Source organism: Lynx canadensis, chromosome X (genome assembly GCF_007474595.2).
Source record: "Lynx canadensis isolate LIC74 chromosome X, mLynCan4.pri.v2, whole genome shotgun sequence".
In the NCBI taxonomy this organism is placed as follows: Eukaryota; Metazoa; Chordata; class Mammalia; order Carnivora; family Felidae; genus Lynx; species Lynx canadensis.
This window is the reverse complement of record NC_044321.2, coordinates 84,682,783-84,707,088: the sequence shown is the minus strand read 5'-3', so window position 1 is coordinate 84,707,088 and position 24,306 is coordinate 84,682,783. Positions and strand designations below refer to the sequence as shown.

General features: G+C 36.9%; 1 protein-coding gene across 4 annotated transcripts in view; it reads right to left on the bottom strand.

Moving 5' to 3' along the window:
• Positions 1-210: 210 nt before the first annotated feature.
• The window catches only part of TBC1D8B (TBC1 domain family member 8B), a 62,281-nt gene continuing 38,185 nt past the window's right edge, over positions 211-24,306 (bottom strand). For 2 of the 4 annotated variants that reach the window (XM_030306063.2, XM_030306068.1), the window contains 11 exons: positions 16,948-17,065; positions 15,680-15,965; positions 14,586-14,715; positions 13,245-13,343; positions 9,883-9,951; positions 9,472-9,712; positions 8,446-8,511; positions 6,473-6,556; positions 5,356-5,412; positions 3,664-3,761; positions 211-1,093 (listed from right to left, as the gene is read on the bottom strand). In XM_030306063.2, the coding sequence (XP_030161923.1) occupies positions 698-1,093; positions 3,664-3,761; positions 5,356-5,412; positions 6,473-6,556; positions 8,446-8,511; positions 9,472-9,712; positions 9,883-9,951; positions 13,245-13,343; positions 14,586-14,715; positions 15,680-15,965; positions 16,948-17,065 (1,644 nt within the window). In that variant the 3' untranslated portion in view covers positions 211-697. The remainder of the gene's footprint in view (positions 1,094-3,663; positions 3,762-5,355; positions 5,413-6,472; positions 6,557-8,445; positions 8,512-9,471; positions 9,713-9,882; positions 9,952-13,244; positions 13,344-14,585; positions 14,716-15,679; positions 15,966-16,947; positions 17,066-24,306) is intronic. The other 2 variants (XM_030306065.2, XM_030306066.2) reach the window with 2 other exon arrangements.

Sequence of the window (24,306 nt, the reverse complement as noted above, 5' to 3'; positions counted from 1 at the left end):
AGGCTATAGATCTAAGAGCCTGGATTTCTTTTTTTTTTTTTTTTTCAACGTTTATTTATTTTTTTTGGGACAGAGAGAGACAGAGCATGAACGGGGGAGGGGCAGAGAGAGAGGGAGACACAGAATCGGAAATAGGCTCCAGGCTCTGAGCCATCAGCCCAGAGCCTGACGCGGGGCTCGAACTCACGGACCGGGAGATCGTGACCTGGCTGAAGTCGGACGCTTAACCGACTGCGCCACCCAGGCGCCCCTAAGAGCCTGGATTTCTAAAGCATCATAATAGGAACTGAGGCAATCTGGAAAGTAGGGTTTATCAGATGACATGGCAGCATCACTAACACTCAAACATAACATTACATTTTCAAAATCATCACTAATCCATATGTAAACAGCAGCACAAACTAGTAATTTTCTTACTAAAAGTGATACGGTAGTGCCCTCTGGTGGTAACATTTAGCATATTCCCCTGATACTACATATCATGTGAACTATAAAAAGTTCCTTTGTAATGGAGAATATCAAAAATTAGAGATTACCACAAAGAAATGAATCATTGTGCTTCCACATATCTTTTTTTAAACCTTAAAACATATTGGTAACAAGATAAATCCCTGATCCCTATTCCCAAGAATTAAGCTGAAAGCTACAGGAATCTTAGTAAACTTGTCTATGACAGGCAATTCCTGTTAAAAGAGATTTACATCTTGGTTCTGAAACTTAACTGAGAGGTTTTTGCATTTTCGAGTTTCACTTTTACATCTATGGGTTTCTCAAAAAACCTCACCAAAGCTGGTTCATTCAACAAAGACGCAAGAATCTGTTCAAATGCAAATGACCACTGAGGTTCTTCCCTCAGAGAGGAGGGATCTTTCTTCAAGTGGCTCTCTGTTTTCCCCTCACTGGGTCCTCCAGAAGCACAGGCTGTACCAGAGAATTCTTTGGCTGATGCTGTAGGGCTATGTAGTTTCCTTCCAACTTCTTCCATCCTGAGCAAAAGGCTAGTTACAACAGCAATGGCTTGATATAACGACTCTTCTTCAGGGTCCCCATGAAATAAGTTATACAGAGTCTTTGAAAACTGAATGAATTGTGACTGAAAGACACAAGTTAGAAATACCACGTTTGATATTACATTTAGCAAAAAGAAAGAGAACTTAGAAGTAAACAGTCTCTTTTTTGGAATTTGTACTATTTAACCTTCACCACAGAAGTTACAAAAACTAATGATTAATCTCCAAAAAAATCTTCGTTCTAGAAAGATGGGTATGAACCATGCAAGAAAATTCCATTTAAGTTTTCTCATGTGTTGCCTAGTAGCAGTACGTTGTATATGTATATTATATATATAATAATTCCTGGGCAACTTACCTACCAGTATTCCCTCAATGTTAGGTGGTTCTTAAATAGGCAAATTCTCCTATTTCCCCACATGCGAATCGTTCATTCATTGACCAATCTTTTTAAAAAATGTTATTTATTTTGGGGCACCTGGGTGGCTCAGTCGGTTGGGTGTCCGACTTTGGCTCAGGTCACGATCTCACCATCAGTGAGTTCGAGCCCCACGTTGGGCTCTGTGCTGACAGCTTGGAGCCTGGAGCCTGCTTCAAATTCTGTGTCTCCCTCTCTCTGCCCCTTCCCTGCTCGTGCTCTGTCTCTCTCAAAAATAAAATTAAAACATAAAAAAAAATTAATGTTATTTATTTATTTTTGAGTGAGACAGAGAGCAGAGAGGGCAGAGAGGGAGAATCCCAAGCAGGCTCCGTGTTGCCATCACAGAGCCCAAGGAAGGGTTTGAACCCATGAACTGTGAGACCATGACTTGAGATGAAACCAAGAGTGGAACGTTTAACCGACTGAGCCACCCAGGTGCCCCAACCGATCTTTTTTTTAAGTTTATTTATTTATTTTGAGGGAGAGAGAGTGCACGCAACAGCATGAGCACAAGTGGGGGAGGGACAGAGGAAAAGAAAGAATCCCAAGCAGGCTTCATGCTCAGTGTGCACAAAGCTATACACAGGGCTCAATCTCACAACCCTGAGATCATGACGTGAGCCGCCGAAATCAAGAGTGGGATGTCTGACTGAGCCACCCAGGCACCCCTCATTAACCAATCTTAACAAAAGGCTTAAGGATGAGTTTTCCTTGATCTCTCCAAAGGGCTAGAATGGGCAGCTCAAGTAGGACAACAAATTATGGAAGAATGTTTTGGGAACTATGTAGTAGTACAAGGTAGTGCTACAGAGCCCATTTAGACATGTTTCTCTTTATGTATTATTATTATTATTCTTTTTTAATGTTTATTTTTTGAGAGAGAGAGAGAGAGAGAGAGAAAAGAGACAGAGTGCAAGTGGGGGAGGGACAGAGAGAAAGGGAAAATTCAAAGCAGGCTCCAGGCTCTGAGCTGTCAGCCCAAAGTCCAACATGGGGCTTGAACCCATGAACCGTGAGATCATGACCTGAGCCGAAGTCAGGTGCTTAACTGACTGAGCCACCCAGGTGCCCCAGACATGTTTCTCTTTAAAGGCTGAGGTGGGACCCAAGTAGAGAAATAAACTGGTTTGTTTGGCAGTTGCCCCTAGATAATCCATAGACGTTGCTAATAGATATTTGAGAATTAAAAAGAAAAACTGATTCTAACACAAGAGTTCCATCCTACTAGAAAAATCTATCTGTAAATAAAAAAGCAAATACAAAGGATATACTTAATAAAAATAAACAGTACCAAACTTTTAAGTTTTATTTTTCTTCCTTAGTTTGTAGTACTATTTATAAAAAATTTTAGAATAAATACCATACTGATTCATTAAAAAAACTTATTTAGCTACCAAATTACCTAGTCCATGAGGAATACTGTTATTTGACAGTTCTTATTTTGGTAAAATTCTGGGGATCTTCAGTATATAAACCAACAGATTGTAATTTAAAAAACATAAGAACATAAACTGAATGACCAGTATTTAAGATAGACATGGATTTAGAATTGTGTCAAGTAGTAGTAGTATTGTTTGAGCACATTCAAATATAAGATGATAAGACACCAGTGTGTGACCTATTTTATTAACTTCTTATCCCTAGTACCTAGCATTGGGTGTCATCTAGTAGGCACTACAAAAATGTTTACTGAATAAATGTATGCTTCTAATAAAGCTGGAAATAGGAAACACTGAAATATATGTTTATACATACATCTTTTCTATAGTCACAAATGTCATAGCAGAGGAACTATCCTGAAACTAAATACATTTAAATGCTTAACGCAGAAAATCATTTTGGGGCGCCTGGGTGGCTCAGTCAGTTAAGCATCTGACTCCTGATTTAGGCTCAGGTCATGATCTCACTGTTTGTGAGGTGAGCCCCATGTAAGGCTCTGCGCTGTCAGCTGTCAGCACAGAGCCTACTTGGGATTCTCTCTCTGCCCCTCTCCCACTTGCATGTGTCTTCTCTCTCTCTCAAAATAAAAACATAAACATTAAAAAAATAAAGTAGAAAATCATTTAAAACTTTGCTCCTACTCTTCTGTGCTCATCTGAAACTTAGAGATGATACACAAATTATTTAACTATTTTTGTAATAGCATGTTAGCAATTTTTAAAGTTGGTTACACCCACATTCATAAAAAAACAAACAAGAACCTAACATTTTTTTTCTTTGAAAATACTATACCTGATTCATTCTTGGTAAATCCTTAATGCTTTCTTGTTTTTTAGAAAGCTCATCTTGCCATTGACTTAGGTATGCTTGAATATCAACTTTTCCTTTGCCTGAAAGAGTGGAATAAAACCATTTCATAATGAACAGCCCACTGTATTTCCCCAAATCTCAGAAGGAATAACTATGATTGGAAGATATTTCATTGAGATATAAGATTCCACCTTTTAATAACCCAGGAAATTATCTGAATTTACCTTTTATTTCATCCACTGGCTTTCAGAATATGTATTCCATTTCTATTAAACTAAAACTTTTACTTTGGGAAGGCTGGGGACAGGGAAGATGTGAAGAGAGACGAAGAAGGATGCATTTTAGATTAAACAGTATACCCTGGCTTGACAATGTAAATTTCATGTAGATGTTCTGATGCATACTATTAAGTTTAAAATAGCTTCTATATGATGTTCTTAATATGCAGATTCTGAAGTGTTATATGGTGGCTTTTCTTAAAAAAATTCAAAACACTACTTATCCATTCATTCCTTTGAAGAGTTTAATCACAGTAATTAATGTGACTATTAATAACTTAAGATCCACTGGAAAACTAGGTAGATATAAAAACCTTAGGGAAGGTGTCATAATTTAAATAGATCTTTGGCAACTCATTATTTTTTAACTAAATGTTACTCAAAAACATAAAAAGAATGATGGATTTTTTTAATGCATTTGACAGCCTTGGTCAAAATGTTAAATGTGCATATTAGACATAGTATTCTCATACTTCTATGAATTTATCTATCCTAAAGAAATATGTATAAAAGTATCCTATAATGTATGTATAAAATGTCTGTTGCAACACAGTTTGCAATACAAATAATTGGAAACAACCTAAATGTCCATCAATATTGGGCTAGTTATTGAATTATGGCATGATCAAATCAAACAATGGAATACTCTATACCCATTAAAAAAGAATAAGACAGATCCAAATGTACTAACATGAAAAGATATCCATGATATATCACAAAATAGAAAAAGCAAATTGTAGAACAGTATTTATGGAATGTTTCTTTTTTTAATAAAAAAGAGAGGTCTATATGTCTTTGTGTATACATGGAAACAAGTCTGGAAAGGATACAGAACAAAATGTTTTCACATTTACTTCAGGGTAGAGTTCAGTGGGAATATAAAGATTTCTGTTTAAATTTCTTTTAGAAGAATTATCTATTACTCTTGTAATTAAAACTAAATATTTTCGGGGCGCCTGGGTGGCTCAGTCGGTTAAGTGTCCAACTTCAGCTCAGGTCATGATCTCACGGTCATGAGTTCGAGCCCTGCGTCGGGCTCTGTGCTGACAGCTCAGAGCCTGGAGCCTGTTTCAGATTCTGTGTCTCCCTCTCTCCCCCCCCCCCCCCCCCCGTTCATGCTCTGTCTCTGTCTTAAAAATAAATAAACGTTAAAAAAATTTTAAAAAAACTAAATATTTTCAAAATAGTAAAATTAAATGAATATGGGTTATTTACTATAACTTCTGAGACTTAAGTATCAAGACAACAAAGACTAAATTGTTAAACTGACATCAAAACAGCAAAAAAGCTCTCAGGACAAATCAATAGCCTTTAAAGGGAATCCACTTTGTGCCTTTGCCACTAACTATTCACAAAAACAGTAACTTAAACTAAATGATATTCCTAATCATAGTACCTTTTTCAGGGCTCTTTTTTAGTGATTCTGCTTCCTTCACATTTATAGGCTGGGAAACTAGAGGAAAGGAACACAATTGAATTTTTAAAAATATTTAATAAGTAAATACCTTTTGAAAGTAAGAGTATTTTATATAAAAAGGCACATGTTATTTTCTTCAATTCAGGAAACCAATTTTAGCTGCCATGACCTCCTATCATCAGAACACAAAGTATTCAAAAGCTTTTATAGTTGAAAGAACACTGGGGAGAATCTATACGAAAAAAAAATCTAAAAGTATACCAAGTTTAACAAATATTATTTATTTCTGGGGGGGGATATTTTCTTCCCTGTGACCTACTTCAAACTAAACTGTATTACTTTTATTATTAGGGAAAAAAGCATGCTGGAAGTCAGAAGACTGAGCTACAGTCCTGATTGTAGCAGTAACTCATTGTGAAATCTTGCACAAGTCACTTCTCTCTGGGCCTCAGTGCCCCTATCTATATATAATTAAGGGATTTGACTAGATGATTTGTAAGGTCTCTTCAAACTTAGTGTTCAAACACTTAACATATAGTAACTATAAACATACATTAATCAGGACTTATCCCTCTGTAACACATTCATGTTTATGAAAAAGAAGCAAAGGACACAAAAATAAGTGCATAACACTTCCAAATTATGTCTTGGAGACAGATTCATCCCTGTCTCCTACACCTACAGTGATTTATAATAAGTATTCACTGTTTGAATAATAGCTATGACCTTCAATCATCAAAGATGCTATTGTCTCCACTGTATTTTAACAAGGCATGAAAATGATCTGATACATTTTAGAAATTTCTGCGATGTTAAGTAGAACAATTCTGCTACGTAAGTAGAAACAAAATGCATTTTCTAATCCTCCAGTAGAATAAACATTCCCTAAATGAAAACACACTTTAATCAGTCAAATATTTTGGGGGTATTTACCATGCATTTAGCACTGTGCTAAGTGTTATGGTTGCACAAAGGAAATATAAAGTACCATTAACTCATATTTTACTAATGGTAGCTGGGTAAAAAATACTTAAGCCAGGAAGATCTCTATGAGTGACTAATCGTCAAAACAGATACATTTTTAACAGATATTTACCATGAAGCTGACTGAAATAAAGTAAGTCTTCTTTTGAAAGTTCATCTCCTTTTGAAGGGTCCTTAGATTTCACTTCAGTATAAGCTGAAAACAGATAACCCAATCAATTTACTAACAATAAGGGACAGCAGTGGGTCCTATAATGGGGTCAAGTAAATCTGGGGGCAAAGAGTTAAACAAAAGGTCTCAATAAGACAGACGTGAAGAGATGTGGAAGTAATACTACTCTATAGCAAATAATAAGAAGTTCTTATCACTTTTAGTTCTATTCGTTCTCTTACTTTTTAATAGTTTTCTGAGAGCCATTACAAGTTGAAATAAGAAAATGTGGCATTTTAAAATCTCTGAAAATGTGACCTCATTTAAAAACATCTTTGGTAATAAGGCAAACATGAAGTTGAGTGCTGTAACCTACACAGTGGTTTCTCTATTTTTGATCTTTCTACTGAAAGTATATTCATTCCATGGCAATATTAGACACTCTAATAATAATTTGACTTGGCAATGCAAAGTTCTTAATAATTAAGTTATTAGGTGGTTTTTCTTTGGTGTTTAATGCTCTGATTGTGATAGGAGTGTGTAAAGGGTAAGAGGTGGCTTTTAGATTTTTGGTCTGGTAAAGAATGGTTCCTGGCTATCCTGGGAAGGCTCTCAAAGAAATCCCAGGTTTAGCTTAAGACAAGTTATGAGGTGCTGTTTGCTTGTGTAAATTATCCTTTCTAAACTAAATGGTACCTTTGCAATATTCCTTTAGCTTAAAACTTAAGACTGTTTATGGGGCGCCTGGGTGGCGCAGTCGGTTAAGCGTCCGACTTCAGCCAGGTCACGATCTCGCGGTCCGTGAGTTCGAGCCCCGCGTCAGGCTCTGGGCTGATGGCTCAGAGCCTGGAGCCTGTTTCCCATTCTGTGTCTCCCTCTCTCTCTGCCCCTCCCCCGTTCATGCTCTGTCTCTGTCCCAAAAATAAATAAACGTTGAAAAAAAAAATTAAAAAAAAAAAAAACAACAAAAAAAACTTAAGACTGTTTTCCCAAAATATGGATCAGGTTTGGGAAAGCCAGACTCTTAAGGTCAGTGGAAAACACTGAATAAACTGGAATGGTATGGTAACATTAGGGGAGTATGGCAGAATAGAAAGAAACCTAAGCTTTGGAGTCAGACCTCAGTTTGAATCCCAGCAGTTTATTAGTTATGTGATCTTTGGCCAATAATTTAATCTTTCTGAGCCTTAGTTTCCTTATCCTTGGAAAGATAGTACTTCTCAGGGACATTGTGAGAATTAAGTAAAAGAACACATGTAAAGTAAATGCGTCAACAGAGAAAGTGTTCAATAAATGGCAGCTTTTATTTTACTTCCTTTTCCAAATGTTTAACATCCTTGCTGCCTAGTCTCATTTTTTCTGAATAATTTGTAGTATCCCACAAGTTTGGCAATTTGTCTAAAGTTAAATTCTACTCCCCAATAACAACATCACATGTCAGTATTATACCAATATTCAAATGATAGGTCGTTCTTACACATAAACTATCATTAAGTTGACCACTAACTGAGAGGAAGCTTGTGGACCCTTCTGTTACACAGAATCTCTTCTACAGATTTCACTGTAACTACCTATCAGAAAAAGTACTAGATATATGATCCATGGGCCACAATGAAGCAATGACCTTAGATCATATTGAAAATTACATTATTTATTAAAATTGAGTATCTACCATTATATTTGTTAAAATGGAATCAATTGGAGCACCTGGGTGGCTCAGTCAGTTAAGCATCCGACTCTTGATTTTGGCTCAGGTCATGATCTCACAGTTGTGACATTAGGCCCCATGTCAGGCTCCATGCAAAGCTTTGCATGGAGCCTGCTTAAGATTCTCTCCCTCTGCTACTTCCCTGTTTGCACTCTGTCTCGCTCTCAAAAAAAAAAAAAAAGTGGAATCAACTCCTGTATATCATTAAAGACTGTTAAACTCTTACCTGGAGGAATATGCAGCTTAAAAAGCAGCTTAAGCTTATCAGTGAAACTTCCATTGTACATTGTATCTGTTTAATAAAATTCAATTACAAATAATCATGTTTTCAAAGAACATTCAATCAATTCCAGCAACAAAGATTAATTAAGATACAGGTATTAGCCAGTAATTAGGACTCAGAAACTTTGTCACTTAAACTAACAATTAAACAACCACCCAGTCAGCCAGATTCTCTCTTTCAAGCGTATAAGTAAAATACACTTTATCAGAGAAAAAATGCTCTCATGCTGATTTCCCTTCCCCCAACCTAAATCTTCTTTTTTCTTTTTAATGAGGCCTTATGCCTCATTTGAGGAAGAGAATTCCTCTTTAACGGGCAATCCCTGATAAGAAAGTATGCTGGGGTGTCTGGAAAAGCAAAGGGTGTCTGGAAAAGCAATGTAACTGGTGAACTATCTACAGGCACAGCATGTTTGTTGGATATTTCTCTACCACTTTTCTAGGTTATGTGATTGGATTTTTACTGAGGGGGAAACTCCTCCTGAAGCCTCCATGTGCCTGAATGGGGCAAGATATGGATATTTTCTTCCCTTGTGTTAACCTTTAAAACAACTATATCTAACAGCTTGCTTTTCTGAGAAGACTGGGTCAAAATGAGACCAATATACTCATATTTAGCAAAAGGTCCACTTATTGCTCAAGTTGGAGATAATGTAACTCAGGCTGATAAAATCTGACTAAATTGGCACTAAAAGGCAGTACTAAGTATTTCTAGGGGTACCTTTATTTTTTGCTTTAAAAAAGAAAATTATTGTGGGCGCCTGGGTGGCTCAGTCGGTTGAGCGTCCAACTTCAGCTCAGGTTACCATCTCACAGTTCATGAATTCAACCCTGGCTTTGGGCTCGCTGCTGTCAGTGCAGAGCCTGCTTCAGATCCTCTGTCTCCCTCTCTCTGACCCTCCCCTGTTCATGCACTCTCCAAAATAAATAAAACTTAAAAAAAAAAGAAAATTATTGGACATCATCCTACCAATTGCAGAGGAGAATTCTTTGAAGTTTATAAGGCAGTCAGAGTTTTCATCCAACAATCTGAATGTCCATAAGGCTAGTGAGTCTTTGTTTGCAGAATGAGCCCAGGGACTCAACAAGTGATATAACACTCTGAACTGCTGGCAGTCAATCTGATACTGTTCCAAATATGGCAGACTGGGGTCATGGTACTTCAATACTGGACAACCCAAACACCAATAATAAGAAAAAAACAGCTCTTTCTATTAAAAACAAATAAAAAGAGGAAAGTCATTAAATCATAAAAAGCAATTTTATAAAATTATTTTCTTTTAAGCATGTCTACTAAAATAAAGATAAAATATTTAAAAGTGGTTGTGGTAAAATTTTGCTTAAAAAGTACTACTTTTCACTTGAAGAAGAACAACAGTACCTTAAAGATGACATAAAGTTCATCCAATTCATGAAGGCTCAATTTCACATCTTGTGATACAACACGCAACTTTAAAAAGATTAAAAGCAATTTATAATTTAACACTTCAGTACTAAAATTATTGAATCCATTTAGAAAAATCTCCCTCTGCAAGAATAATTTTCTTCTAACTTTTTAAAAGAATAACAAAGACAAATGTACAAATTTTGCCCTTTAAAAAGGTTGTACATAGGCTATAGTTCAATTATACTCTGATATGTACTTTGGTTCAACTCTGATATGTACTTTGATCTTTATCCCTTCATACCCAGAGATCACTGCCAAAGGACATCCATTTAATGTCTATAAATATAAGTAACAGTATTCTAAGTCTCATTCCATATATTCCTCTCTTGACACATAAACAATGTGTCAAAGTCATCAAATGGGGTTGTCATTAAGCACTTCAAAGACACTGGGAGAGGTGTGCATTCCCTATCTGTGCCAAAAAAACCTATAATCCAAGAAATAATAAGCTTAGAAAATATGTAATTTTATCCTACTCCATGAAGAACAAGCACCAATGGTACAACGATTTGGGTATTTAAGAAATTTAAAAGAGTAAAGATAAAATATAGAATTAATAAAATAGTGGAAATGAAAAACAACTCACTACGCTCAATAAATAAAACAAAAAGCTGGTTAATTTAAAAAAAGTAAAATAGACAAATCTGGCAAGTGTGATAAAAGAAAACACAAATAAACATCACTGAGAAGTAAAATTATAATATAAACATAGGTATAAACATAGGTCATTAAAAGTGTTCAGCACAGAGGTAGCATTAAATATCTATTGAATGAATTCTTTAAGCTTTATATCTATATATTTGAAAGTCTAGATGAAATGAATAATTCTCTAGGACAAAAATTACCAAAATTAACCCAGAAAGAGCAAATTCTGAAGAGACAGAACTGAAAAGGTAATAAAAATCTGTCATCTACCAAAAGGCAGCAGATCCAAATAGTTTCACAGGCTCAATTCCTCAAACTTTCAGGTAATTGTTAATTCCTGTGTGATCTAAACTATTCCAGAGCATAGTAAAATATAATTTATTCCAAAATTCATTCTATGACGTGAGCACAACTCTCATTAGAAAACTAAAGTTAGCACACACAAAGAAAACTGTAACCCAATGTCACTTTAACAAAGATGTAAAGAACACAGCTAAACTATTTAGCAAAATTATCAAAGCAGAATATTAAAATAATAATACAACATGACCAAACAGAATTCATTTCAAAAACCCAATAGAAGGATATTAGGAATTCCTTAATATAACTGACTACATTAACAAAGCAGAAAAATATATAAACTCAACATATGGAAAAATCTTTTGATCAAAATTAACACTCAATACTGATTTTTAAAAAAAGGTCTGAATCAATAAGGCTCCAGGTCAACAGGAGTACAGTTGACCCTTGAATAACATGGGGGTTAGGGGCGCTGACCCCTTGTGTACTCGAAAATTGACATGTAACTTTTGACTCCCCGCAAATTTAACTACCAATAGCCTACTGTTGACTGGAAGCCCTACCAACAACATAAACAGTGGATTAACACACATTTTGTATGTTATATATATTATATAATGTGTTCTCACAACAAAGTAAACTAGAGAAAAGAAAATATTAAGAAAACCATAAAGAACAGAAAATACATTTACGGCACTATACTGTATTTATATATATAAAAATCCATGTGTAAGTGGACCTGCACGGTATGAACCTATGTTGTTCAAGGGTCAACTGTACTTAAGTTTTGGGAAGTCAAAAGTTACATGTGGATTTTCAAGTGCACAGTGAATCGGGGCCCTTAACCTCTGCATTGTTCAGGGTCAACTATATAGCATGTCCATACTATGGTATACTATTCAGTATGTTAAGAAAAGTGAGGTAGACCTATATGTACTGATATGCAATAACTATGATATATTTTTCAGTGAAAAAATTAAGTTGCAGAAAAAAGTAACTGGTATGATCTCATTTAAAAAACTGTACCAACCTCCCCCCCAAAACAGACACATTTATGTCTATAGATACATACTAAAAAGATCTGGAAGGATATATACCAAACAATTTTAATACTGGTTACTCCTGGGCTAAGGGACTTTTACTTTTTTAAAAAAAATTACTTATTTAAATTCAAGTTAGTTAACATACAGTGTAGTATTGGTTTCAGGAGTAGAATCCAGTGATTCATTGCTTACATATAACACTCAGTGCCCATCCCAACAAGGGCCCTCCTTAATACCCATCACCCTATCAACAAAAGGCAACAAGAGCCCAAATATCCATCGACTGATGAATGGATAAAGAAGATATGGTATAAGATGTGGTGTGTGTGTGTATGTATGTATATATATATATATATGTATATAATGGAATACTACTCAGCAACCAAAAAGAATGAAATCTTGCTATTTGCAACAATGTGGATGGAATTAGAGGGTAGTATGCTAAGTGAAATAAGTCAGTCAGAGTAAGATATATGATTTCACTCATATGTGGAATTTAAGAAACAAAACAGATGAACATAGGGGAAGGGAAGGAACTTTTATGTTTTTACATTTCTGTTATGTTTAGTTATTAATAGTGAAAATGTATTACTTATTTTTTAAGTTAATATATAAAACCCAAAACAAGGGGGCTCTATGCTATGTCACAGTAATATCACTGAATTATTTGAGAGCTAAACCCAGAATCTTCAGAAATGTTCATCTTCCCAGATTGGTATCTCTGAGGATGTGGCCATTAAGCAAGTAAGTTTACAAAAACAATACATGCTTATGATAAAAGCTCAATCAGTACAGAAGGATACATACAGCAAAGTAAAACTCTCACTCTTCCAACCAGCAATCTATTAATCCCATTAACCAGAGACAACCAATATTAACAGCTTCTTATGTAGACATCCAAATATTAAAAAGGAGAGTACTTAGAAACACAGTTTTATAGCTTTTTTTTTTTACCTTATCTTAGGTTTCTAAGGATAATAAAATATATTAACAGCAATGACTACTGACTATGTAGGTCAGCTGTTCGCAATGATGAAGCACGTCAAAAATATGTTATGCTTAAATGCCTGTATCACAGCATTCAATATTAAAGGTCAAATAACAAAACACTTTGGAGAAATCAACATAATTCCATTAGAAGAAAATAACTTACTTCCTCTCAAATTTACACTAAGCTAAGCTGTGGCAAGAATCTAGCTCAAAAGTTTAGTTATATTCATTTTCTTCACATGGAATGTTAATTTTTTAAAGGAAGTTGGAAAAAAATGTTAATCCAATTGGCTTTCCCCCCATAGGGAAGATACTCACCACATTCTGCTTTGTTGTTTCCTCTAGGGTCTGTATGACATACAACCTATTTCGACAGCGCAAGCTGTGTATATCTTCATAGCGAATATTACCATATTTCTGCAAAAAAAATGATTTCAGCAGATACTCATTCATAATAAATATCTGCTTTTCTTACACCTGAATTTCATCAGACTCAATTCTCAGAGGCCTTGGTTCTATTTCTAGCTATTTTCCTAACTTGTTCAGTGGTTATGCAAATTTTCACCTCCCACGTTTCAGTTGTTCTATAGATTTACTGGAGAGAATTCAATCTACTATGTGTCTAGACTATGTATAAGAACATTGGAAAAATTCTTAGTCTCTAGGAAGAATTTTCACCTTTTTATATGGTGATAGATATTTATAAGTGGTCATTATCTGTGAAAGCAAGTGAGAATCATTTCATTTAAAGATAGCAAACTGTGGGGCGCCTGGGTGGCGCAGTTGGTTAAGCGTCCGACTTCAGCCAGGTCACGATCTCGCGGTCCGTGAGTTCGAGCCCCGCGTCAGGCTCTGGGCTGATGGCTCGGAGCCTGGAGCCTGTTTCCGATTCTGTGTCTCCCTCTCTCTGTGGCCCTCCCCCGTTCATGCTCTGTCTCTCTCTGTCCCAAAAATAAAAATAAACGTTGAAAAAAAAGAAAAAAAAATTAAAAAAAAAAAAAAAAAGATAGCAAACTGAAGCAGGTGAGTCTATATGACCTAGGAAGAGTTGATAGAACTCATTTTTATACAATGGAGCACTACTTAGCCATAAAAAGAATGAAATCTTGCCATCTGCAACACATGGATGGACCCTGAGGGTATTATGCTAAGTGAAATAAGTCAGAGAAAGACAAATACTACATGATTTCACTTATAAGTAGAATTTAAAAAATAAACAAAACCCAAACTCATAGATGCAGAGAACAGAGCAGTAGTTGCCAGAGGAGAGGGGAGTTGGAGGGGGAAAAAATGGGTATGGGGGGATCAAGAGGTACAAAGCTCCAGTTATAAAGTAAGTCCATGGAGATATAAAGTAAAGCATAGGGAATATAGTCAATAATATTGTATTAACTTTGTATGGTGACAGATGATAACTACACTTACTGTAGTGATCAGTTCACGATGTATACAATACAAATGTTGAATCAGTGTATTGTACACAGGAAATTAATATAATATTGTATGTCAATTATACCTCAATAAAATAAACAAATGAAATTGGATTTTAAATTATATCTTTAGTTGTATTATCTTATTCTTGATATACCACTAGAGATATAACTATAGTACTGATCATTTATGCTATGTAATTATATTTGTGGTATAAAAAAAACTTACCTCATTTGACTCTCTAATCAAATCTGTAATATCCACTTTAATAAGACTGCTTTTCTCATCACTCACATTTGAACCCTGCTGAACACTTGAAGGCAATGGGCTATCCTTATTAGTGACACTGTCAAAGAACCTATCCAAAAGTGACAGTAATACAAAAATTAGTGTAAGTAAAATGCAGAGAAAATGATAGCTAATTTCTCCCTAGTTAGAGGTTAATGTCAACTGATAGGACAAAGGGTGGTCTTATGAAGAAGTGGAATCTGAAGATGGTTAGTAATTAGGAAGACAAGGGAGAGGGGAATGGGATGGTGAAGAAATTATTTCAGAGGCAGAGAGGAGAGCATGAGGAAAGCAAATAGGCTCAGAGAGTACTCAGCAAATACCACATAGCCTAGTAAGGATGGAATACAGGGTATGTAGAGGCACGTAAGGAGAAATAAAAAAGATACATTGAGGTCCTAACGCAGAGTGTTCTGAATGCCAGAGTGTTTATATTTTATTCTGTACAAAATGGTATTTGATGCACCCTTACAATAGTGACCCATTCATTTAACATATACGTACATAGTGTACATGTGCACGTGCGCGTGAGCATGCATGCGCGCGCGCGCGTGCACACACACACACACACACACACACACACAAAGTGCTCCAATATAAAATAACATTCACAGAAAAAGTACTGGGAAAATAAGGCTCAGTATACCTGACTGAAATTACCTGAAAACCAGAATGATCTCTCCCACTGGTTTTTAACATTATCAACTATTCTTCCCCCTTCAAACTACTTTTACACAACAATACTTTATAGCTCAAACTGGGACTATGAAAGTCCCAGCGTACTGAATCAACAATATTAGTGTAAATGTGTATGTTACCAAGTGACTTACTTCAGAGGGATCTGCTCTTACTATATCTTATTTTGAAACAGAGAAGTGGACATTAGTCCTAGATTTTTCATACAACTAGCTTTGTGACACTGGGCAAATTGTTTAAAGCTTCTAGGGCTATTTCCTCATCTGCAAAACAAAGGGACTGAACAAGATCATCTCCAAGGGGCTCTCCAGATTTAAACGTTACGGTTCTGACAGTACCTGTTTAAAGTTGTCACAGCTTCAGCATCATCTTTACATGTGATCAGTTTGTCTAAATTATAGTCAAGTATTGCCAATCCCAGTTGTAAAATGGCCTTTATTCCATCATAGAAGAAACAGTCCACCACATTCACTGCACTTTCAATAGGCAGCACACTAATAAAAAGTGTGAGGAACCATGAGAGAGAAACTGAGGAAAAGAATGTCATATCGGTCATACGTTCTGTAAGTTGGGGAAAGTGATCCCTGATAAGTTCTTCAAAGACTGCCTGATCCACCAAGGCACCTGGTGAGCATAAAAAGAAGTTTAAAAATGAATCCCCTTCAAAAGGATTTGTTTCTGATACCTTCCCACTTACTAGTATGCCAATATATCTCATTTCTATTCCTTCAATTATGAACTTCTTCAGTGCCTTTCCTATATTTCATACATCTCTTTATCTGCTAGTAAAGTGTCATGAATCAAGAAGCACTTGAGAAACTCAGTTCAAATTCATTTGAACAGTAATTTATTCAATCTTTTGCAGAAACCTGTAATAGGCACCATAAGAGATACTCCAATTAATGAAATAGCCTCATCTTCAAAGAGCTTAATATCTAGTAGAACTTCAGATCAATGTACAAATAACTATAATGAAAGAACTTTAGATAAATACACAAATAACTATAATGAAAGAATGAAATGCAATCAATAACCCAGCCATGATACTGAAGGCGTATGAGTGTACAAAGTTGAAACCACCTACAGCTTTAAGGTAGAGTATCAAAATCTGTAAATATTTGATGACTGAAGAAAATATTATACAATTAACAAACTAAGAACTTGACCCTTCTTTTAAACCTTGAAAATATCAATACAATTCATATAAATGTAGAGATTTCAAGCTGGTTAAAATCTCTCTCTCATTAAGTAATTATTAAAAATGTTCCAGTAGCTCTGGATGCTTCAGATCACCACTGTTTTAGCAATACAGAGATAGTCAACTTAAAATTTCTATTTCTATTTAAGAAACAGACCAGGCATTTTATCTTAAAAAAGCAACATAATAAAAAAACTTTCCAATCATATATTCAGTACAAAAAGTTCTTCTCATGAGCATATCAGTGAATGTTACATTTTGATACTGCTTACATTTTGTGTATTTCAAAACCTAATTGATCAGTTCTTCCACTTGATACATAAATTGGTACATAATTACAAGAGACATATAAATTGTTCAGAAAAAAATATGTGCTTATATATGGGATATGTATGTGTGTGTGTTTACCAATGATTCGACGGTTAAAATAATCAGGCAACATCCGTTCACACACAGCAACCAGAAGCCAAAAAGCTTCTTCCTCTTTTGCATACAGAAGCAACACTGAAGTTAAAATGTTCATTGCCTAAAATTGACAGAAAAATAAATAAATAAATACTGCCTGGGTGATGATTACATTTCTTTTTCAAACCCTAGTTTCAGTAATAAAAACTATGAAAAGTAATCATAATGGAAACATAAGCACTCTCAGCCAGTCTAAAGCAAAACAAGGTAAAGTCTGGCTAACATTTGCAATCAGTTACTTTATACAGTAAATTCAAAGAAAATGAAGCAGTAATATGAATATAGAACAAAATACGCAAAACCTCTATAATTTTACACTAAATTCAGTGAATAAAGTATCTTAATTATTGCAAATCTGGAAAAACACATAATTTTCAAGAACATATTAAAACTGGAGAAACAAACTTCATCTGTATTTTCAACTGCCTACAAGAGAACATCTCTTAAATATCAATCATCCTCAATTGTGTTCAAAACTAAACACCTTTTCTCATTAAACAGGATTCTCTTCTTTGCTATCCTAATTTTGATCATGCTCCAAACCCTTTATCTGCTACATCCAATGTGTCTTTACAGCCTAGTTTCTTCTTATAAAATGTCTTTTTGATCTGCTTTATCCTCTCCATTCCACCCTAACTTTCTCCTTGTAATCTATCTTGCATACAAATGTCAGATCATTACTTTTACATTTGGCCACAGGAGCTTGTTATGAAGGTAATAAACCCTTAATGTATAGAATCCGGAAAGAATGGAAATGTATGAAGGAAATTAAATCTCCTGTATCCTACCTACCCAGAGACCACCACTGTTAATAAGTTGATGTACTATGTGTGTGCATATGTGTGCTTTCCTTCCTTTTTCCCCTTCTAAAGTTTGTTTTTTTTTTCACTTACCATCTTATTACACATTCTCAATGCCATTAAATAATTCTAAAACAGTGTATTTAATGACTATGAAATAATCTAGTAAGTTGAATATACTATAAATTATTCAACCATTCTACTATTGTTGGACATTTATTTTGAATCCAATTTTTCACTACTATATGTAACACTGCAATGAATGTCTTTTTTTTTCTCAGTTTTTATTTTATTTTTTTTATATATATGAAATTTATTGACAAATTGGTTTCCATACAACACCCAGTGCTCATCCCAAAAGGTGCCCTCCTCAATACCCATCACCCACCCTCCCCTCCCTCCCACCCCCCATCAACCCTCAGTTTGTTCTCAGTTTTTAACAGTCTCTTATGCTTTGGCTCTCTCCCACTCTAACCTCTTTTTTTTTTTTTCCTTCCCCTCCCCCATGGGTTCCTGTTGAGTTTCTCAGGATCCACATAAGAGTGAAACCATATGGTATCTGTCTTTCTCTGTATGGCTTATTTCACTTAGCATTACACTCTCCAGTTCCATCCACGTTGCTACAAAAGGCCATATTTCATTTTTTCTCATTGCCACATAGTATTCCATTGTGTATATATACCACAATTTCTTTATCCATTCATCAGTTGATGGACATTTAGGCTCTTTCCATAATTTGGGTATTGTTGACAGTGCTGCTATGAACATTTGGGTACAAGTGCCCCTATGCATCAGTACTCCTGTATCCCTTGGGTAAATTCCTAGCAGTGCTATTGCTGGGTCATAGGGTAGGTCTATTTTTAATTTTCTGAGGAACCTCCACACTGCTTTCCAGAGCGGCTGCACCAATTTACATTCCCACCAACAGTGCAAGAGGGTTCCCGTTTCTCCACATCCTCTCCAGCATCTATAGTCTCCTGATTGGTTCATTTTGGCCACTCTGACTGGCGTGAGGTGATACCTGAGTGTGGTTTTGATTTGTATTTCCCTGATAAGGAGCGACGCGGAACATCTTTTCATGTGCCTGTTGGCCATCTGGATGTCTTCTTTAGAGAAGTGTCTATTCATGTTTTCTGCCCATTTCTTCACTGGGTTATTTGTTTTTCGGGTGTGGAGTTTGGTGAGCTCTTTATAGATTTTAGATACTAGCCCTTTGTCCGATATGTCATTTGCAAATATCTTTTCCCATTCCGTTGGTTGCCTTTTAGTTTTGTTGGTTGTTTCCTTTGCTGTGCAGAAGCTTTTTATCTTCATAAGGTCCCAGGAATTCACTTTTGCTTTTAATTCCCTTGCCTTTGGGGATGTGTCGAGTAAGAGATTGCTACGGCTGAGGTCAGAGAGGTCTTTTCCTGCTTTCTCCTCTAAGGTTTTGATGGTTTCCTGTCTCACATTTAGGTCCTTTATCCATTTTGAGTTTATTTTTGTAAATGGTGTGAGAAAGTGGTCTAGTTTCAACCTTCTGCATGTTGCTGTCCAGTTCTCCCAGCACCATTTGTTAAAGAGGCTGTCTTTTTTCCATTGGATGTTCTTTCCTGCTTTGTCAAAGATGAGTTGGCCATACGTTTGTGGGTCTAGTTCTGGGGTTTCTATTCTATTCCATTGGTCTGTGTGTCTGTTTTTGTGCCAATACCATGCTGTCTTGATGATGACAGCTTTGTAGTAGAGGCTAAAGTCTGGGATTGTGATGCCTCCTGCTTTGGTCTTCTTCAAAATTCCTTTGGCTATTCGGGGCCTTTTGTGGTTCCATATGAATTTTAGGATGGCTTGTTCTAATTTCGAGAAGAATGCTGGTGCAATTTTGATTGGGATTGCATTGAATGTGTAGATAGCTTTGGGTAGTATTGACATTTTGACAATATTTATTTTTCCAATCCATGAGCAGGGAATGTCTTTCCATTTCTTTAAATCTTCTTCAATTACCTTCATAAGCTTTCTATAGTTTTCAGCATACAGATCCTTTACATCTTTGGTTAGATTTATTCCTAGGTATTTTATGCTTCTTGGTGCAATTGTGAATGGGATCAGTTTCTTTATTTGTCTTTCTGTTGCTTCATTGTTAGTGTATAAGAATGCAACTGATTTCTGTACATTGATTTTGTATCCTGCAACTTTGCTGAATTCATGTATCAGTTCTAGCAGACTTTTGGTGGAGTCTATCGGATTTTCCATGTATAATATCATGTCGTCTGCAAAAAGCGAAAGCTTGACTTCATCTTTGCCAATTTTGATGCCTTTGATTTCCTTTTGTTGTCTGATTGCTGATGCTAGAACTTCCAGCACTATGTTAAACAACAGCGGTGAGAGTGGGCATCCCTGTCGTGTTCCTGATCTCAGGGAAAAAGCTCTCAGTTTTTCCCCGTTGAGGATGATGTTAGCTGTGGGCTTTTCATAAATGGCTTTTATGATCTTTAAGTATGTTCCTTCTATCCCGACTTTCTCAAGGGTTTTTATTAAGAAAGGGTGCTGGATTTTGTCAAAGGCCTTTTCTGCATCGATTGACAGGATCATATGGTTCTTCTCTTTTTTTTTTGTTAATGTGATGTATCATGTTGATTGATTTGCGAATGTTGAACCAGCCCTGCATCCCAGGAATGAATCCCACTTGATCATGGTGAATAATTCTTTTTATATGCCGTTGAATTCGATTTGCTAGTATCTTATTGAGAATTTTTGCATCCATATTCATCAGGGATATTGGCCTGTAGTTCTCTTTTTTTACTGGGTCTCTGTCTGGTTTAGGAATCAAAGTAATACTGGCTTCATAGAATGAGTCTGGAAGTTTTCCTTCCCTTTCTATTTCTTGGAATAGCTTGAGAAGGATAGGTATTATCTCTGCTTTAAATGTCTGGTAGAACTCCCCTGGGAAGCCATCTGGTCCTGGACTCTTATATGTTGGGAGATTTTTGATAACCGATTCAATTTCTTCGCTGGTTATGGGTCTCTTCAAGCTTTCTATTTCCTCCTGATTGAGTTTTGGAACAGTGTGGGTGTTCAGGAATTTGTCCATTTCTTCCAGGTTGTCCAATTTGTTGGCATATAATTTTTCATAGTATTCCCTGATAATTGTTTGTATCTCTGAGGGATTGGTTGTAATAATTCCATTTTCATTCATGATTTTATCTATTTGGGTCATCTCCCTTTTCTTTTTGAGACGCCTGGCTAGAGGTTTGTCAATTTTGTTTATTTTTTCAAAAAGCCAACTCTTGGTTTCGTTGATCTGCTCTACAGTGTTTTTAGATTCTATATTGTTTATTTCTGCTCTGATCTTTATTATTTCCCTTCTTCTGCTGGGTTTGGGGTGTCTTTGCTGTTCTGCTTCTATTTCCTTTAGGTGTGCTGTTAGATTTTGTATTTGGGATTTTTCTTGTTTCTTGAGATAGGCCTGGATTGCAATGTATTTTCCTCTCAGGACTGCCTTCCCTGCGTCCCAAAGCGTTTGGATTGTTGTCTTTTCATTTTCGTTTGTTTCCATATATTTTTTGATTTCTTCTCTAATTGCCTGGTTGACCCACTCATTCTTTAGTAGGGTGTTCTTTAACCTCCATGCTTTTGAAGGTTTTCCAGACTTTTTCCTGTGGTTGATTTCAAGCTTCATAGCATTGTGGTCTGAAAGTATGCATGGTATAATTTCAATTCTTGTAAACTTATGAAGGGCTGTTTTGTGACCCAGTATATGATCTATCTTGGAGAATGTTCCATGTGCACTCGAGAAGAAAGTATATTCTGTTGCTTTGGGATGCAGAGTTCTAAATATATCTGTCAAGTCCATCTGATCCAATGTCTCATTCAGGGCCCTTGTTTCTTTATTGACCGTGTGTCTAGATGATCTATCCATTTCTGTAAGTGGGGTGTTAAAGTCCCCTGCAATTACCACATTCTTATCAATAAGGTTGCTTATGTTTATGAGTAATTGTTTTATATATTTGGGGGCTCTGGTATTCGGCGCATAGACATTTATAATTGTTAGCTCTTCCTGATGGATAGACCCTGTAACTATTATATAATGTCCTTCTTCATCTCTTGTTACAGCCTTTAATTGAAAGTCTAGTTTGTCTGATATAAGTATGGCTACTCCAGCTTTCTTTTGGCTTCCAGTAGCATGATAAATAGTTCTCCATCCCCTCACTCTGAATCTAAAGGTGTCCTCAGGTCTAAAATGAGTCTCTTGTAGACAGCAAATAGATGGGTCTTGTTTTTTTATCCATTCTGATACCCTATGTCTTTTGGTTGGCGCATTTAATCCGTTTACATTCAGTGTTATTATAGAAAGATACGGGTTTAGAGTCATTGTGATGTCTGTATGTTTTATGCTTGTAGTGATGTCTCTGGTACTTTGTCTCACAGGGTCCCCCTTAGGATCTCTTGTAGGGCTGGTTTAGTGGTGACAAATTCCTTCAGTTTTTGTTTGTTTGGGAAGACCTTTATCTCTCCTTCTATTCTAAATGACAGACTTGCTGGATAGAGGATTCTCGGCTGCATATTTTTTCTGTCTAGCACACTGAAAATCTCGTGCCAATTCTTTCTGGCCTGCCAAGTTTCAAAAGAGAGATCAGTCACGAGTCTTATAGGTCTCCCTTTATATGTGAGGGCACGTTTACCCCTTGCTGCTTTCAGAATTTTCTCTTTATCCTTGTATTTTGCCAGTGTCACTATGATATGTCATGCAGAAGATCGATTCAAGTTACGTCTGAAGGGAGTTCTCTGTGCCTCTTGGATTTCAATGCCTTTTTCCTTCCCCAGTTCAGGGAAGTTCTCAGCTATTATTTCTTCAAGTACCCCTTCAGCACCTTTTATGCTGAATAAAATGCGTAATATACCAATTATGCGTATATTATTTCTTTTTAGTGTATCACTTAGTTCTCTAATTTTCCCCTCATACTCCTGGATTTTTTTATCTCTCTTTTTCTCAGCTTCCTCTTTTTCCATAACTTTATCTTCTAGTTCACCTATTCTCTCCTCTGCCTCTTCCATCCGAGCCGTCGTGGTTTCCATTTTGTTTTGCATTTCATTTAAAGCGTTTTTCAGCTCCTCGTGACTGTTCCTTAGTCCCTTGATCTCTGTAGCAAGAGATTCTCTGCTGTCCTGTATACTGTTTTCCAGCCCAGCGATTAATTTTATGACTATTATTCTAAATTCACTTTCTGTTATATTATTTAAATCCTTTTTGATCAGCTCATTAGCTGTTGTTATTTCCTGGAGATTCTTCTGAGGGGAATTCTTCCGCTTGGTCATTTTGGATAGTCCCTGGTGTGGTGAGGACCTGCAGGGCACTTCCCCTGTGCTCTGGTGTATAACTGGAGTTGGTGGGTGGGGCCGCAGTCAGTCCTGATGTCTGCCCCCAGCCCACCGCTGGGGCCACAGTCAGACTGGTGTGAGCCTTCTCTTCCCCTCTCCTAGGGGCGGGATTCACTGTGGGGTGGTGTGGCCCGTCTGGGCTACTTGCACACTGCCAGGCTTGTGGTGCTGGGGATCTGGCGTATTAGCTGGGGTGGGAAGGCAAGGTGCACGGCGGCAGGGGCGGCAGGCTTAGCTCGCTTCTCCTTAGGTGATCCACTTCAGGAGGGGCCCTGTGGCAGCCGGAGGGAGTCAGATCCGCTGCCAGAGGTTTGGCTCCACAGAAGCACAGAGTTGGGTGTTGGCGCGGAGCGAGCAATTTCCCTGGCCAGAACCGGTTCCCTTTGGGATTTTGGCTGGGGGATGGGCAGCGGAGATGGCGCTGGCGAGCGTCTTTGTTCCCCGCCAAACTGAGCTCTGTCGTCCGGGGGCTCCGCAGCTCACCCTCCCTTTGTCCTCCAGCCTTCCCGCTTTCCGAGCAGAGCTGTTAACTTATGACCTCCCAGACGCTAAGTCGTGCTTGCTGTCGGAACACAGTCCGTCAGGCCCCTCCGCTTTTGCAAGCCGGACTCGGGGGCTCTGCTTGGCTGGCGAGCCGCCCCTCCGCCCCGGCTCCCTCCCGCCAGTCCGTGGAGCGCGCACCGCCTCGCCGCCCTTCCTACCCTCTTCCTTCCTACCCTCTTCCGTGGGCCTCTTGTCTGCACTTGGGTCTGGTGACTCCATTCTGCTAATCCTCTGGCGGTTTTCTGGGTTATTTAGGCAGGTGTAGGTGGAATCTAAGTGATCAGCAGGACGCGCGGTGAGCCCAGCGTCCTCCTACGCCGCCATCTTCTGCAATGAATGTCTTTGTATACAAATCTTCAAGTATGTTATTCTTTTTTCAGGAAAGATATACATAACAATGAAAGTATTCAAATAATACTATTTTTAAATGACATGATATTACTACCAAATTATATTCCAGAAAGACTGTACCAATTTATATTCCTGACCAACAGTGTTTGAATGTTTATTTCACTGCTCCTTTGTCAATACTAAATACTGAGAATTGTAATAATTACAATTGGTCCTTGTTGATTTGATGGTGAAAATGTTGATTTGATAGTTT